At 39.9% G+C, this 18,410-nt stretch overlaps 2 protein-coding genes across 12 annotated transcripts in view; one reads left to right on the top strand and one right to left on the bottom strand.

The window, feature by feature from the left end:
• The window catches only part of NFIB (nuclear factor I B), a 417,340-nt gene that overhangs the window by 104,027 nt on the left and 294,903 nt on the right, over nt 1-18,410 (top strand). The window lies entirely within an intron of this gene.
• LOC139078620 (uncharacterized) overlaps nt 1-18,410 on the bottom strand; it is a 166,377-nt gene that overhangs the window by 71,100 nt on the left and 76,867 nt on the right. For 2 of the 3 annotated variants that reach the window (XM_070590243.1, XM_070590244.1), the window contains exons 3-4: nt 8,666-8,734; nt 4,452-4,662 (exon numbers count right to left, since the gene is read on the bottom strand). In XM_070590243.1, the coding sequence (XP_070446344.1) occupies nt 4,588-4,662; nt 8,666-8,734 (144 nt within the window). In that variant the 3' untranslated portion in view covers nt 4,452-4,587. The remainder of the gene's footprint in view (nt 1-4,451; nt 4,663-8,665; nt 8,735-18,410) is intronic. The other variant, XR_011531640.1, reaches the window with a different exon arrangement.

Below are 18,410 nucleotides of genomic sequence, written 5' to 3'. Positions count from 1 at the left end.
AATGAAGGAATTCAAGATCTGATGTGGATTATATTTCATGTACAGTAGTTCACAAACTTGAAGGTGTAGCTAAACACTTCCTGGGCGACTTGTTAAACAAGCAAATACCTAGGCCCCACCTCAAGAGATTTTAATTCATTGCATCCATAGATGGACCTAGGAATCTGCATTTTAAACGATACCGCAGATGAAATTGACACAGTAGTCCAAAAATCTGTTTAAAAAATACTGCTATCAAGTTGGTCATCACCAACAACAAACAAACTTCAATATATTTAATTGCTAGAGACTGAATGTTGGTGTCCCCTCCCCCAAATGCATATGTTGAAACCTAACCCCTAATGTGATGGTATTAGGAGGGGGGCCTTTGCGAGGTGATTGGCTGGTTAGGGTGGAGCCCTCATGAATGGTGTTAGTGCCCTTATAAAGGAGGCCCCATAAATCCCCTTGCCCCTTCTGCCATGTGAGGACACAAGGAGAAGGTGGCCGTCTATGAACCAAGAATCAGTCTCTAACCAGACACTGAATCTGCCAGCACCTTGATCTTGGACTTCACAACCTCCAAAACTGTGAGAAACAAATTTTTGTTCTTTATAAGCCACCCAGTCTAGTTTATAGCATCCCGAACTAAGACATGACTAAGTGTTTATTTTTGAGGTGTTACCATGTGCTGAGCATAGGGAAAGGTCTAGACCAACTCTTTCATTGCATTTGCACCACCATCTAGATAGGTGTCTAGACTATTTTTTAAAGACTTAGGGGACAGATATTTCAAAGCTTCTTTTTATAGCCTGTTTCAGTGCTGAATCACCATTACTAAGACCTTTTTTTTCTTAGGTCTATACAAATTCCTTCTTGCTGAAATTCAAGTCCATTACCCCGTTCCCTCCTCAGAAGGGAGAGAGAAGGTTTGGATAGTGTTTGATAATTATCCTTTATGTGTTTAAAGGAGGTTGGAGTTATCTCCCATTAATCCACGAGGCAGACAGACTTGCTCATCATCAGGGGCCAGTTTCCATCCTTAAGGCTCCAACCGGTAGGTCCAAGGAAGGCTGAATTAGGCTCAGACCTCAAACTCCTCAGGTGCCTACTCAGATTGCTTCCTCAAAGCCATCTTGGAGGGACTTGGGGATTTAAGGAGCTGTTTTTGGACACTGACATCACCACTTTCACAGTTAACATGGAGAGAGTAACTGTCTCTTCTTTGACCTCCTCTTAAACCCAGTTCTTTCTACTCTCCCTAGCCTTCCCTAAGTTTCATCCCTCTAATTAACAGACTCTAAAACCTTGTTTGACCTCTGTGGTTAGAACAGAAAATGAATTGGAGAATTTAAATGGAAATTGGGCGATGTCTTTTCCTCTCTGCGGCAGTGGTAGACGGCCTCTGAGGTGGCCTCCAGGCCTGCATGCTTTGTGTAATCGCCTCCCTTTGCGTGTCGGCAGGGCCTGTGACTTGCTTCTGATCAAGAGAATATAATAAAGGTGATGGGATATCATTCACGTGACTATGTCCTGTTATGTAAGACTCTCTCTGGCTAGCAAACATGTCCCAGAGACTCTCCTTGCTGGCTTTATAAAGTGGCCATTTTGGGAAAACCCATGTGGCAAGAAACCATGGGTGGCCTCTAGATGCTGAGGGCAGTCTCCAGCCAACAGCTAGTAAGAAACTAGGGCCCTCAGTCCTACAACTGCACAGAAGTGAATTCTGTCAACCATGAGCTTAGAAGCAGATTCCTCCCCAGTCAAGCCTCCCCATGAGAATGCAGCCTGGCTGACGTCTTGATTGCTGCCTGGAGGGACCCAGTTAAGCTGTGTTCAGAACTCCTGACCCACAGAAACTGTGAGATAATAAGTGTGTGTTGTTTTAAGCTGATAAATTTGTGGTAATTTAGTACTCAGCAATAGAAAACTAATAGAATGACTGTTTGATTTGACTCACCTGGCAGCGTGTAGAGGAAAGTATATAAGGCTTCTTAGAGAAGGCCTCCAGAGAAAGATTTAGCCTGGGTACCAGGCTCAAAGGGGCCCTCACTGTAAGTATTTTGGATTTTGGTGGATCGGAACCATACCTGAAATCTTCTATAATGTTTGTGTAAAAGCTATTTTCCCTTTAAACTTAGTAATCATCATGATAACAAGTGTCATTTACTTAGTGTGTACTACTTCAAAGTGCTTTGTATCTACTAATTCATTTAATCTTCTTAACTGTCCTACCACGTAGGCAATATTATTAACCCCATTTTACAGATCAGGAAGCTGAGGTACCAAGAAGTAAGACCGTTAGCTTGACTATTAAGTGAATTTGCAAAAAGAAAAGAAAAAGGTGGGGAGCAGAAAACAACGCATTTGGCCTTTTGGTGTCCAATCAGGTTTCCATGTATCTTCCCTTTTAGAATTCTGACCAGCTATTATGACAACTGACCATGGCACAAGCCTCACTAGACTCTGAGAGGGCCCATGTGAATGCATCATAGAGATATTCTACCTAATGATACCAAAAGGACCAAGCAGACATAAGTGAACGCTTGAGTAATTCTATAAAGGTGGAAATGATGCAAGCTCACACTCTTCAACCAAATAGGATTTTTGCTGACCTACTAACTTTGACAAGTCTTTTGCAATGCTGTCTCTCTTTTAGTGGCTTTTCCCAGCATTTCTCAGTTTTATTAATATTCTTTCAAAAATATGAAAACAAAAGACTGAGTTTGACATGGTCCGTGGAAGTACAATTTCGTGGCTTTCCTGGGTCATGCTGTATTTTGGATCCTGGAATAATATTAAATTACATTTGGAAATAGCAGCACAACATCCCAAGCTGGTAGGCATCCTGTGATTTACTTTTTTCTGCAGGCCTTAAATTTAATCAAGCCTTCCCAAGTTCTCCTTGCAGCTTTTTTATTTCTTTTGGCCTTCAGAACCCTATTCAGATTCAGCTGACAGGTTTTTAGTGAGTCCTGGAGGGTCATTACTAGTGTCTTCACTTTACAGATGAAAAAAAACTGAGGCTCAAAAAGGTGAACTGCCTGTGGTTCAACACTTAGAAACAACAGATGAGGGATCTGAAACCGAACTCGCCTCCTCCATGTTCAGGACTCTGTTCACGATCCCAAGCTGAACGCTATGTATTTTCCCCCAAAAAGTTCTTACTGGGAAATGATGTGATGGACCATGCATTTCCCCCCACATTCTTGAGCATACAGAAAAATAAAGTAAAAGCTATTTAAACTTGCCTGATTGTGTGCCCCAAAGTGGTGTGGTTTTTCAATGCACTGGGAAGGCTCCACCAGCCCCCAGATGCGGTCTCCATTATCAGGCACTCCACTGGAGACTTATTCCTTTGGATCGAAAGGCTTTTTGGTCTTTATAAGTTTCATTAAGACTTGATCAACAGATTGTGGAAGCTAGAGCTTGATGGGAGGTGGCAGTTCAGACCTATCCAGGGGTTCTTTGAAAACCTCCCACTATATTCTTCCAGTTAAAGCTGGAAGCTGCCAGTTAGAGAGGGGTGATTTGAGGAACCGCGGTGGAGGGGTGGTTTGTAATGTGGCTCTTCTTGAGGCGGCAGGGCTGGGCCCTGAAGCGAAAGTGCCTGTCCCAGAACATTTGTAACCAGACACCACACCATTAGAGCCGTAACTGAACTTTTAGCCTCCTCTTAACAAACATTTTTAAAAGCTCCTAAATAAAAAGAATTAAAAGCCCCTAATCCCCACCCCTACTTCTGCTTTGTCCCTTGGTCTAGTTTAATTATATATCCCACGCCCCGAGCAGTCCCCTCTGGGAAATGTCTCCACAAATTGAGTCTCTCGTCTCTGGGGAATTGAAGAAACCCGTCCTTCTCACTTAGAGAGAGTTGGGAGTAACCCGCCACAGCTGTAATCCTCTCTTCCGAGTCCTGCCTTCCCTACATCCCAGATTACCTCTTCAAGAGCCCCATGGCTGGTGAGAAGAGAGTAGAAGTTGACTTGTGAGGTATTTGAGAGGATAGTAGGGAGGCCAGTAACAACAGAAGAGAGGAAATGAATGTTCATTATGAATTTCTCACACTTGGAGAGAATAACCCGACTTGAGCTATGCTGACTCATTCCTTAGCTGGCAGTTCTCATAGTGCCATCTGAAACCATGCCCATTATCTCATCTCACTTTAGTCATTTGTTCCAAGACAGGTACTGAGTCCCTACTGTATGCTAAGTAGTGTTCTAGGTATGGGGATTTGGTAGCCAAGTGAATTCCTTTCCTCAAAGCAAAAGTGGTTCAGTGGAGGAGTCACACACATGAACAAGTGATTGCAACCTAGAATAATAAATTATATGGGACCATAGCGAAGGGCAACCTAAGCCCGTGTATTACTTATTTACTGCTGCATAACAAGTTACCCCAAACATGGCAGCTTAAAACAATAAATATTCATCATCTCATATAGATTCTGAGAGTCAAGAGTCAAGGAGTACCTTAGCTGGGTGGTTCTGGCTCAGAGTCTATCCTGAGATTGCTGTGAAGATGTCAGCCAGCGCTGCAGTCATCTGAAGGCTTGACTAGTGCTGAAGAATCCTCTCCCAAGAAAGCTCACTCACATGGCTGTTGGCCTCAGTTCTGCATCACGTGGGCCTCTCCTTTGGGCTGCTCACAATGCGGCAGCCATCCTTCCCCAGAGTCAGTGATCTGAGAGAGAAACAGAAGCCACAACGTTTTTATAATTTAGCCTCAGTGACTTACCGTCACTTCTGCTGTATTCTGTTGGTCATAGACCAACCCTGACACAATGTAGGAGGGAACTATACAATGGCATACATACCGGGAGAGGGTTTATTGGGGGCCATCATGGAGTCTAACTACCATGCCCCGTCTAGGAGCATCAGGGGAGGCCCCCAGCAGAAACCAAGATGACAAGGAGGAATAGATTTTGAGCCCCAGTATCCTTCCATAGTTCATGAGGATTCATAGTAACTCCGATTCACTAATAAGGGGTAGTTTCTCTCCTGCCACGATCTCTTTCCTTCTCTGGATGCTTAAGATAGTCAAGTGCCCCCATATTGGGCTCATCTAATCTAAGTCATCACTTTCTGAGCAAAGAGAAAAGTGGGATGTAGAATATGCTAAATTCTTTGGCCACTCTGAGCCCCAGGCCACCCACCCCCAGCATCAGGAGCTTTATCTAAACTCGGCTAAGACCTCTGTAATAGATCAATTGATCAACTGTATGGGTCATAAATATGGATATGTATCATTATTACTGATGCAATGTTGATACCAAGATGATCTCAGTCAATATCCAGAACTATCAACCGAAATTGCTAATATCTGGTAATGCGTGTTCACTAAGACTTATTTTTGTTTTCATTCAATGGTGACTTTGTGGGAAGTAATTGAAGGTCAGGGATGTTTAGAAGACTTCTAAATGAATAACATCTTAATGTTTTCGCTCATTGCTACAACACTGTCAAACTGGAAACAAACATCTACAAGAATCATAGTTCATTACTTTTTACTTATCGCTAATCAACATCTTTTAAGCATCAAGTATAAGTCTGCTAAAAATTGCTGACATTTGCAAGGCGTCAAAGACAACAGAACTCTAACAAAAGATTAATCCCAGAAACTGGCTATCTTTAAAATTGATATTCCCTGTATCAACAGAAATGAGAAGAAAACTAATGAGTCTGGATTTTCAATTGATCCTTTTCTATGAGCATCCTTGGTCTGGGTCTGAATCGGTATAAGCCAAGCATTCTAGGCCCCAGAGCACAGGAGAGATGTCACGTTTAAGAAAGTGGAAGCTGTTCTGGGTCAAATTGGCTGTGTAGGGAGGGTGGAGGCTCCTAGGGGGGTAAGAGCCCCATTTACCTGAGGACTCAGGAATTCCCATCCTCTCTCTGCTCATAACCTTCAACCTCTTTGTTTTCTCTGACTCTTGACTTTCTGCCACTGCAATATCCCGTGCAAGACAGTGCTGAATGTGACTTGCACCTGCTTGTAAGAGCCAATTGTTAAATTTTCAGGAAACTTGCAAGCCGATTGTTAAACATAGCCAGTATTAAAAATTAAATTATATAAGCTTACAATTAAGTAATTAAAAAGAAAACATTATAAATCCTCCAAACTCATCACTTCCTATTTACTTGGCTACATTTTACTATCCTCCATGTTCTTGAGGTTATTTATCCATGGTGAGAGTATTTACACTATAGAAATCAGCAAACACTACAAATCAGGGCTTTTTTCCCTCAGAGAACCAGTTGTTAAACATTTACCAGCATATTACTAGGAGTATCCTTCTATGGCTCCAAGTTTTGTGGTAGTACTTGAGCCAGACTGCCTGGGTTTAAGCCCAGATTTTGCCATTTAATGGCTATGTGACGAGCATGCTTCTTAAATTTTTTGTGCCTTAGTTTCACCATCTGTAAAACAGAGATAATATAGCATGTGTGTAAATAACCCTGCTTCATAGGGTTGCCATGAGGATTAAAAGAGTTGATATTTGTAAAGTATTTTGGAACAGTGCCTCAAACCTTCTAAGTGCTATGTATTTATTAAGTACAATAAAATAAATACTATTCTAAGGGCTGCTATTCCCCTCTTTGATTCTATCTCATTTGTTTCTCATCTCTCAAAATCTATTCTGTTCTTCTTGCACATTAGTAAAATGTCTGATTTTTGTTGGACACATGACCATCCACAATAAAGATTAGGTGTCTCAGTCTCCCAAGAATAAATTCTGACCAAGACAATATAAACAAGAGTATTATGTGGTAGCTTTCAGGAATTTATCTTCAATGACAGTTGGCACATTCCTTTTGCCTCTTTTTTATTCTTTCCTCCATTCTGATCTCTGAAACTCAGATATGACGGCTAGAGCTCAAGCCACCATATGGACCATGAGGAAGAAAGCCACACCCTAAGGATGACAGAAATTAGAACAAAGAAATATTAAATAAATCAGTCATAGAGGATGGCAAGAAAGATATAAGAAGTGGCTGAAATATGTTTATGGTTTAGAATGAAAATGAAGATATACAGATTGAGAACTCAGAGGTCTTTAGAGCTAAACTTAGCCTGTGAATGATCTCCCGGTTCCAAATCCATAAAACCCAGCTAACATGGCTCATGTTCTTGAACTTCTGGAAAATTCCATCTCCCTTATTGCCATGTGCATCTTTATAATTAACCTTCATTACTTGAGCTAATGTAACTGACTCTCTCTTCCTGGTAACCAAGAGTGAAAGTAATTAAACCTTATGGTTTACAATAGAACCATAAAGGTATAATTCCACCTACCTACAGGTATATTTTATGCATTGACATTTTTCTGTGCAAACTTATAGCATAGGAATAGAGGATTTCTCCTTTGGAAATGTTCTCCATTCTAGTGTGGTCCCTGGGTATCAAGTTGCATTCTAAAGTTTCACCTGTCATTTTCCCATCTTGAGAAGGCTCTGAACTTTTATTTCACACTCTCTGGATTGTTATATATACCTCATAATCAATGTTGCCCTTGGGAAAAATTAAGTAGACAAAGTTTGCTTGTCTTCTAACTATTTTTATTGCTCATTCCTACCTGAGCTCAGCCCCTGAGATGAGCAGGGGCATCACCTAATTAACTGCTCCTCAGACCTTCTCCAACTCAGTACATGGCAGACTTTCCCCCCGTCTCACCACAGTTGACCAATGACATACAATATTTTCCTCAAGGCATTGCTAAACAGCTGGTCAGTTAATCAGAAACAACAATTTTATTTGCATTGTGATATTATCTGACTCTATTATGAATTCTATTATTGACTCATATGGAAGTTTTAAACTGGTCCTTCCACTTTAATCAAAGGGAAATTTAATATTTGTAGAATAGTTAGGTGTTGGGCACTTTGCTAAGGACACTATTTAATTTACCTTTAACAACTAATGTATCAACCAAGGTTTTGAGTTGTAAACAAGAAAAACCAATTCTGGGTAACAAACAGAAAAGAAATAAACTGAAAGGATATTCAGAAGCTCAAAGGACTGCCAAGAAGTCCACAGAACCAGGCTTGGAAAATGGGCAGGAATAAAGATAAGACAGCACCAGTATATTAGTTGTAAAACTGATACACTATCTGTGTTAATAGGTGAACAATGAAATCTCAATGGCTTCAAACAATATATATTTCTCACCCAAAGTTCAATTGGTGTTTGAAGAAAAGGAGGTGAGACTGCTCCATGCAGTTACTAAGGAAGTCAGGCTGACTCAAGCTTTAACATTTTCAACACATGACTCCCAAGATCACCTTGAGCCTCAACATCCTGTTAGCAGATGGGAGAAAAGAGGAAGGGAGATCCACGTGTGAAATTTTTATAGGCCAAGCCTGGAAGCAACATGCATTGCTTCTGTTCTCATTCTCTTGGTCAGAACTCAGTCACCTGACCATGCTTAACTGCAAGAGAGGTTAGGGAATATAGTCCAGTCTCTGTTCCAGCCTATCCTCTTGTCACCAAATATCTATGCCGTGCTTCCTCCCACACATAGAACACAATCACTCCCTCCCTAAGAAAGATAAACCAAAATACTGTCTAGGCACTGAGGTTGGCTCTAAGCCCGGATTCTCTAAGGATGTTCAGTATTCCCTATGGGGTCCAGGTCCATGACTCAGCTGGGTGCAGTGACCTCTAACTAGAAGGACAAATTACCTACCTCCTCCTCCCCAATACATCTGATATATGATGGTGGAACCAGGGCAAAATAATTGCAGTAAACCGATCCCTGTGGAAAAGAGAAGATATACAGCAGTCACTAGTATATATAAAGATGTTAAATTCTAATGGTTAGGCTTCATGAAAACCCTGCCCTGGGGTGAGGAAAGTTTCTAGAATAGACCCTACATCTGCTATCTTGTCCATTGTTCTTCATGGCTCCTGGCTCCACCATCTGGAAGTTTCTTCTTTTGTCCTTTTCCTACTTGACCACTTCTGATGTGGGTAGAGGAAAGTATGCCTTCCTTGGGAGCTACAGAACTTCCAAAGCCCATACACTGCTGATAAATTTAGGGGCCCAAAACTTATTTTGATACTCAAAGGCTTGTTTTAGTCAAAACTTATGGTTTCTTTGGCACTAAAATTCCCTCGAAAACCTAGTAGACTTCTCTATTCTATTTGCTTTCAGTCAACATCATGTGCTAGTAACCATGCCCACAGTCCTTTCTAGTCATAATTCTCAAGCCTGATTTATATTTCTGCTTCCTAGTCCCACGACTCTCTCTGCTGCCTGAGGCCACGGAGCCTGGCTAGGAAGACCTCACCCTTGATTTGATCTTAGCTGTGGGGCTAAGTCTTATTCAATCTGCTTTCTTCCAGTTTGAGTTTTGGAAGCAGTCAATTTTTCAAGTTTTCAACACCTCTAGTTTCTGACATTCGGTTTCATTTTTGTTTGAAAACAAGCCAATTCCTTCCTGAGTTCATCCACTTTTTTGCAAATTGCTGCTAACATTCTGTTTTCCAACCCTTTCCCCTAGAGCTAAAGAATCAGCATACACTTGACCTGTCTTCTGAGTTATATCAAGAGGCGGTTTTATCAAAGATTTTGCCACTGTGTAACCTAGAACTTCATCCTCCCAGCCTCCAAAGCCAATTTCCTTGCCATTTACATCCTCGTTGCTTACTCCAAATCATGCATTTCAGGTTTTTATTATGGCAACGTTCCACTTCTGATGCAAATGTGTACGTTGGGAAATTTAGCAGCTATAAAGATAAACTCTGAAATCTCAGTGGCATAAAACAATAGAAGTTTATTTCTCATTCCCTAAAATCTAATTGGTGAGGAGGCTCTCCTCCCTGCAGCCATTCAGGGACCTAGGCTGATGAAGCCTGTGCCATACTCATCGTGTGACTTCCATTTTATTCTGGGTCTCACCAGCCAGTCTATAGTTGGAGGCAGAGAGATTATGGAGGATCTGGTGGCAGGTCTTTATGGATTCAACTTGGAAGTGGCATATATTTCTTTTGACTGCAACCTATTAGCCAGGATTTGTTAATAAGGTCACACCTAACTCAGAAGGGAGACTGAAAGATGTAGTCCAGCAATGTGCCCAGGAGGAATGGAAAATGGGTGAAAAACTACAGTCTCTCCTAGAAACTAGAACCACAGCCAAAATTGTGGCAAACAATAGGGGAATGAGTAGCATTGCTGTTGCTGCTAGAGGCTGGACACTGAAGCTTGCACCACGGATGCCTTCAGCATCAAAACAGGATCCTGTGATTACATTGCTGCCCCTAAAAGGACAACATTGCTGCTGCTACACTCTTATTGCAAAGAACCCTGGGAAAACAAGTCTGCGTTTTTAGCTTATATAGTAAACAATGGACTCCACCCCCACTATAACTCCTAAGATGAGAAATTCCCCAAATAAAGACAAGGAATCAAACTAAATCAAAGGAATCAATTTCATGATGAAAATTTCAACAAAAATGACAAGCTGATAGGAAAGAGTATTTTGAACAAGTGGGAAGTGACCTACTCTATTCTGTGTGTGTGTGTGTGTTTGTGTGTGTGTGTATATATATACGTATTTATATATGCATATTATATACAGGTGGTCTTGGTTTTTATCCATCAAGAATTTTGAGGTCTTGTCTTCCTCTAGATCCCCAGTGCCTAGAATAGTGCCTGGTATTTGGTAGTCACTCACTAAATATTTATTGAATGAAAGAATCCTTGGCCCAGTGAGCATGCTTATTGATGCTTCTGTTCCAGCTCTTCCGATGGCCGTAGGGACTGATGAAACCTAAAGACAACACTAAAAGTAGTAAAGCTTCAATACTAGATAGCTAGGCCTCAGCACAGAAGTGTCTCCCGATTTCTGGCTACACAATAAGAAGGACAGCGAAAACCAGAGGTGAGAGGAAAGACCAGTAAACATTACTAGATTATTTTTTTTTCCTTTTTCTCCCAAAGCCCCCCAGTACATAGTTGTGTATTTTCAGTTGTGGGTCCTTCTAGCTGTGGCACGCGGGATGCGGGATGCCGCCTCAGCATGGCTTGATGAGCCGTGCCATGTCTGTGGCCAGGATTTGAACTGGCGAAACCCTGGCTGCCGAAGCAGAGTGCACAAATTTAACCACTCAGCTACAGGGCCGGCCCCTGCTAGATTATTTTTAAGATTTTCTAAATTTCACCTTTCATAAAGGACATACTGAAATTTAAATCTGGAATTTGTTCATTTTTTTAATTCAGAGAGATTCATGTTCTTGGTCCATATATTTGAAATGTTCTTCTTGAAGAATTTCTTTTTCCTGAGTAGGCTAGTGGCCTTGAGTGTGTCTCATGGGAATCTGGTGTGTGTCTCCTTTGAGCATAGAATTCCTTTCTGGGAGCGTGAATTATGACATCTCTTTGGCAGAGAAAGATTTGCATTTATAGACATTTTAGGTGGCACTGAAATGACATGACAATATTTTAAAAGACAGCCAGCAAATATGGGACAAAGACATTTAATCGTTTCCTCTCTAACAAGACAGTCTCCTTTATTCTGCATTATTTTAGTAAGAAAAGCCATGAATTGCATGACTCCATCTCACTTTTTTGTCCTGTTGGAGATGAGGTTAAAAGTTATGTGCTGAATGAGATCTTTAGAAAGAAAGATGAGGAGGGAAAGGAAGGGAGGAGAAAGATCCAATGTCACTTACATTTAGAATTAAGATTCTAAAACTTACAAAATAAGAATGTCAGCCTCCATAAAAACGGAGAAATTTCATGGAAAGGGGTACCCCACATCTTCTATTACACCCTAAAAGAGGGATATGGGAGCATTGCCACCTGGCGTGAGTGACTTGCATTGCCTGCTGAGGCTGCCTGCAAAAATCTATCATCTCTTAAAGAGACAAGACAGTATTTTGAACAGGGCTCACCATGGCTTGGAGAGCCATATCCCTTCCGCGTCGTTTCCTAGCCATGGATGCTTAGATTTTAGGACTACGGAGCTGAGTGAAGTCTTTATTCCATCAACTGTATGTTTGGAGAGGGGCAGGGATAAAGATGCAAGAGCAAGACAAAAGAAACGTTCTGTTCAAAAAATGCAGAAGTAGAGAGTCTGTATGGATTGGCCAAAATGGTCTTAAATAGGACTGACAATATTAGCCAAGCTGTTCTTTTCCGGGTTCCATATTTCAAATACTTCCTGGTATTTGCAAATGGACTTTGCAGAGATACTGAAGATTTTTTATAAGTTGACTACTTTTTGTTGCAAGATGAAATGAGGGAAGGAAAAAATATTAAAAAAAGAAAGAATCGAAAATTAATGTTTTTATTTCTGAGCACGTTGGAGTTAATAGTTTTGGCATCTAGCGTTTCATTACGAGGCTAATATGCCACGCCATCTGCCGAGTGACGATGTCTTTACTAGGTTACCATGGTATATAAAAAGCAAAATGCTTTGCAAAGTTTTTGAGCAAGATAATTTTTCCCCCTTCAAATTTTTAAAAACGTAAATTAACATGTTTTCAACAAAACTGTTGAAATTAGAGTTATAAATATTGAAATGATACCACCCAGTCATTTAAGCCCTTAATTTCCTTTTAAGATCCTAATTCTTTTAAATTTGAGAATAAATGAAGTTGAGAGGATTTTTAAAATAAATATAAATTATGAAATCCATAACAGTGTTAACCACTGGAATACTCAGAATTACGTCCTCAGAATTTTTTCTAAAAAGAAGACTTTTACTTCAACTATATTTAAGAAAAGTGAAACTATTTTGTTCTTCTTTTGTGTAACCTGGGAACAAAGTACAAAAGCTGAAAGAAGGTAAAAAGAGAAAACGGGGTTTGTATACTTTTTGACATAAGCTAATAATTCCCACCTTAAAGCTCATATTTCTATACACTATTTTGCCTCCACCTCCCCAAATCCAGTTGGAGGTGGCAGCTTTGATTCAGCTTAGTCCTAGGCCGGAGAGTTTTTGCTCGTGCTTTTAAAGATAGCGCACGATCAGTGTGCCACTTTGGTTCTCTGCAGTCAAAGTTCAGGCTTTCTCCTCCTCTGTGTCTGGAGAAAGTTTTCTCAGCTTCATTTCTTCCATATGCTTCATAAAAAAAATTTTTTAAGTAAGTTGTTTATGGCCAGAGACACATGCCCCAGAAGGCACACACGCATATGGGACAGCAGTCATATATACTCTGACATACTTCGGAATTCATATAAGCAAAGGGTAAGGGAGAAGGATTTCTAGCCCACCAGTCTCACTTTTATTGTTGGGATGAAGTCTGTTAAGGATTATTCTGGAGAAGAATTTCAATAACCCATGACCTAACTTTACTATTACATAAGAATATGAGCCTCCCATATGTATAAAATTAAAATGACAGGGCAGTGGACACTGGTAGAAGACAGAGTACTCAACATCATTGCTTTTTTTCCAATTGAAACTCGTGTTTCTAATTAAACACTAGACTATTATGCTCTGTTCAGATCCACCGTAAAGAAATTGCATTCCTAAAAGCAACACAGGGTAATACAGAATATTCAGCTTTCAAAGTAAGTCAGTAAATATTTGTTGAACGACTATAATGTAGTAGGAACTGTGCTGGGTGCTGAGAAGATAGCTGGAGTAAGATAGACCCTGTCTCAGGCTTCTTGTAGCTTCCAAGCCAATGGGGAACTTGCCTTTCCTAAGGACGGATAACACCGCTTAGAAGACTAAGACTTTAGAGATGAGAAACAAGGCATCATGAGGACAAAAGTCTCACACACCTGATACTGTACAGGGAGATAGATTCCAGCTGAGAAATGGCGGGAGCGGAAGAGGGAATGACAAAAGTCAGACTTGGGATGTTGACTTGATAAATGTTCAGGAAGCTGATACCCTAGCATGGTGCTGCTGAAAGCTACTGAGGTCTTCAGGGTGTGGACACACATTTAGCTTTTTAAGTAAATGATTCACCAATGAGCCTTTTGATAAAGACTTGGTATTGTCTGCCATATATGTTGAGCATCTAGTTGACCACCACTTCTTGGAACTCGTGTAATTCTAACTAGAAACCGACTTATATAATATTCTGTCCCCTCTTGGGGTGATTAGAAAAACATTCCTGGTTATGAAGGTGAAGCATCAAAGAGAGGGAAAAAACTAAGACTACTTTGGCTGGAGGGGCGGCCGTGATTGGCCACTTGGCAGGTGGCTCACCAGCAAGGCCTTTGCCAAGCCATTGCCTCTTCCCCATCCCGGTGATGCAATATCACCCCACCAGAATGTTTTGTTCTCCAAGACCCTTCTTTCAATGGGTACATCCCATTAACAAGGCCAGCAGATGTCAGTCCTGATCCACTTTTTCTCAGTAACGAACCGAGGAGGAAGAGCCGATCTGATTTCCCAATCACTGCCTTCTATTGCTGGCTTTTCTTCTTCCTGAGATGGAGGCCCCCTGCTTGGTTTGCTTTGTTAATATTTGCATTATTCAATAGTTATTATGTGATAAGCATGTCGTTTGCTTTAGGTTTTGGTTGGTTTGTTTTCTGGTGCTTTTCTTCTTTGCTGGTGGCTTAACATGGGTTACAGCTGAGGTCTGTATGTTACTCAGCGTGGGTAGAATGTATGTTTTTACAGATTCCTACCTGATGCCTTGGCAATCCAAAGTTGGGCCAAACAAAGAAAATAAAATAAAACAAACCAAAAGTTCCAAGGGGAAAAAACACGTAGCTTTTATTCTGCAAAACCATCCCCTTGGTGTCAGCCTTGGACTGGTATCTTTTAGAATGAAGAAGCTTAGGTTCGCAAGGACTACAGCAAATGTTTCTGAATGCACGTATTTTTAAGATTTCTGATTAAGAAACAATAGAATCCCTGCACGTTCATCAAGCAAGAATCTTACTCTTTAGTGAAAAAATTTTATGATTAAAGACTAAATACTTATCATAACTACAAAATGGAATGATTTTAAGTGGACGGAATATAAAGCTACTGTTCAAAATGCATTCTGCTATTTGTATTATACTATTTATTATGAAAGCATGCTTTAAAGTTGCTATTGAAGTTTTAAACTCCAGGACTTGCTAGTGAAGAAAAATGTGTGTTTTTGCCTTTGATCTAGTACTCGTTTGCTCCAGCTGATTAACTGTTACATGCACCAAGGTAAAATGGTCATATAAGATGATTTCAACATGCTATGAAAGAATCTGAACACGGAGTTGGCCGGGCACAGGGTTCATTTGGGCAATACTCTGTTGCTTAAATTAAATGTAAGATATTTATTTACCAAGTTGCTCAATTCAAAAAAAACTAAGAACTTTCTTGATTTATTAAGAATAACAATAAAACCTAGACTATAAATTCAACTTTTAAACAACTCCCACAGAATACTGTAGTATTTTATTTCTTTTCAAAGTAACGACTATAATAACCAGATGCATAACATTGACTTTTTCACTTGAACATAACTTTTGAGTTGAAAGAATTTTAAAATCTAACTAAGTAAACTTATTTTAATAGTCTTCTGGGGCGGGAAGTTCAAAAAAATCAATACGTATAATTCTTAGAATGTTAAAAGTTAAAAACCAAAAACTGAGTATCTGCAATTTTGTATTTCAAGCTGATATTTTAATTGTTTAAAAATTCTTTGTCTATTTTTTAAGAGACTCAATGCTAATAATAAATACATATAAGCAAAACTATGCACGTAAAATGTTTTCTCATCCTATATGTAGGATTTTTGTATTATCATCAGCTAAAAATTTAAGACCAAAGCAAAGGTCAATTCTAAAGATTTGTTGCCTTGGCCTGTAAAATCATGTGCTATTTCTCTGTTCAACCATCTAGACCAGTTCTGTTCAGTGGAAAGGTATAATTCGAGCCTTAAACACGAGCCACACATGTAATTTTAAATTTTCTAATGGCCACATTAAAAAAAAAAAGAAACAGGTGAAATTAATTCCAATAATGTATTTCCAAAATATTATTTCAATATGTAATCAAGAAAAAAAATTGTACATGAGATATTTTTCGTTTTTTGTCTGTGTCCTTAATCTTCGAAATCCTGCATGTTTGCTTACAGCACATCTCAGTTTGCACTCGCCACGTTTCAAGCGCTCGGTAGCCACACGTGGTGAGTGGCTATTGTATTGGACAGTGCAGGTCTAGATGATCAAATCCCTGCGCTCAAATACATTGGCTGAATGGCTTTATGGAATATTGCTGTTGAGCTGACACCAATCTAAAAGATTTGTACGTCAGAGCTAGATTGTTAGTGGTGCAGGGTCCTCGCACGTACAGGAACCCTTTGTTCTTGTTCTATTTTGTTTTTAACAACTTGTTTTGCTCCATAAAGATACATGTCACCCTCAAATTGTGGGACCCTCTGCTTGTTCATGCCCATGAAGTTGAGTTGCAGAGAGAGTCGCTCTGAAGAAAGCGACCTGGGGCAAACGTTATAATACGGCCCAACTGGGAGAAGCAGAGCCTAGAGGAATCTTGTCAGACATCCGTTCAGGATGTAGAAAGAATCCCAGTGTCTGCTGACTTTGGGGTTGTCTAGTGCGCAGTCCTGAAATGTAACCCTGGGATTCCTAAAAGAATGTCAACACCATGCGTTGGATTTTGGGCAGAGTCTAAATTTCACATAGGTTAGCCAGTTTTTCTTTCAAATACCATTATTTCTTAGGCCATGTGTCTCCATTTGAGGTGCAGAAAATGTGGTCACTCTGGCGAAGGTTCCTCCAGTTGCAGGGCTGGTTTTCCAGGCATTAAAAGCTGGCATACGATTGTTTGGAAATGTTAAGGGAAAGAATAGAAGAGGCCAGGGGATAAATTGTAGATATTTCAGGGAGAAGAAATAGCACAAATATTCTGAGGTTTATCCTCTTCCCACAGACCTTAAACTGCTGTGAGCTTATGCAAGAAGAAATGAAGCTGAAAAATGAAACAGAATGTACAAAATGCAGATAAATACTTTTCTTTGTCTTTTTTGTCCCTCTACTATTATACCCCACTCCAAAGTTCTTATCAAAAATAAATAAGGAGCGGGGCTGGCCCCGTGGCCGAGTGGTTGAGTTCGCGTGCTCCGCAGCAGGCGGCCCAGTGTTTCGTTGGTTCGAATCCTGGGTGTGGACATGGCACTGCTCATCAAACCACGCTGAGGCAGCGTCCCACATGCCACAACTAGAAGGACCCACAACAAAGAATATACAACTATGTACCAGGGGGCTTTGGGAAGGAAAAGGAAAAAATAAAATCTTTAAATAAATAAATAAATAAGGAGCCACTGGTCTTTGCCATTTCCAGTTATATAACCCCTAATGGTGTGGGAAATATTCATATTATGTCAGCATACAGCATGGTACCTGGAACATGGTGGGCACTAAATAAATGGAGGCCATTACTAGAAATAGTATATTGGTGATAAACCATCCAGGCAACATGAGAAAACCAGAAGAATGACAGAATGACACCAACTCTCTAATATCTGTCATTTTTCTGCTATATCTTGTGTGCTCTGGAAGGTAGTGCATGCCCATTATATCTTCGTTATACCCTTCTGAATGGAATCTTATTTTGTTCCTTATTAACGTAACTTTTCAATAGAGGTGTATTTGTATAACTGCTACAGCAGAACACCTCAGTAGAATAAAGATTGTGCATGATATTGCTGGCTGTCTTATTTCCCTATTAAGTTGAAAGAGAATATTGATACCAAGGTACAATCATGGTATAATCATTGACACCAAGACCATAATCTATATGATCTTGAATAGGAATTTAATGGTTTTCTTAAATTGTCTCTAAGTCCCTTCTTAGTCTTGGGTCAGATAAAGACTTGTGAAGAATTTCTCAAATCTTGAAATAAAATAGATTTTTATTCTCTACCCATTTTTCAATTTATATAGAGAAGTATCACATTGGATATTTTTAAATCTCTTGGAAGTGAGAAATATGGATTGTTGTCTCCAAAATTAGCACTTACTTATGATTTGTACTACCAACATTTTCGTTGCCATCACTGAACATTTACATAAAGCAGTTTAAGAGGAATTTATCTAATAGCAGAAATACACAGTTATCTTTGCATATTTACCTTAGGCACCGTTATTTGCACTGTTTTTTGTTTTTCTTAGCGATTGTATGGGAAATAACTACATAATACTGCGGAAATAACGTACAGTTGGTCATAGCAACAACAGTAATTAAAGTTCAGTTTTAGTAGGCAGTTGAGTTTTTTCTTTGTTTATTTTGCATTTCCACTGTTGCCCATCTACTATTTGTGGACCTTCCATTGAAAGAAAGAAAGAAAGAAACAGAGAGGGAATTGGACATACATAGTGTGTTCTCAAGAAATGATGTCCACCCATCTTCCCAGAAACAAGGGGAAGAGCTTCGTTAGGCTCTCTGATTCTACCTAGTTTTTGGAAACAGAATTATGCGTCCTTCTTGTTAAAGTTACGGCCTGCAAACTAGAAC

The sequence above is a fragment of the Equus przewalskii genome, chromosome 22, assembly GCF_037783145.1.
Source record: "Equus przewalskii isolate Varuska chromosome 22, EquPr2, whole genome shotgun sequence".
Lineage (NCBI taxonomy): Eukaryota > Metazoa > Chordata > Mammalia > Perissodactyla > Equidae > Equus > Equus przewalskii.
This window is presented reverse-complemented; position numbering and strand designations above follow the sequence as displayed.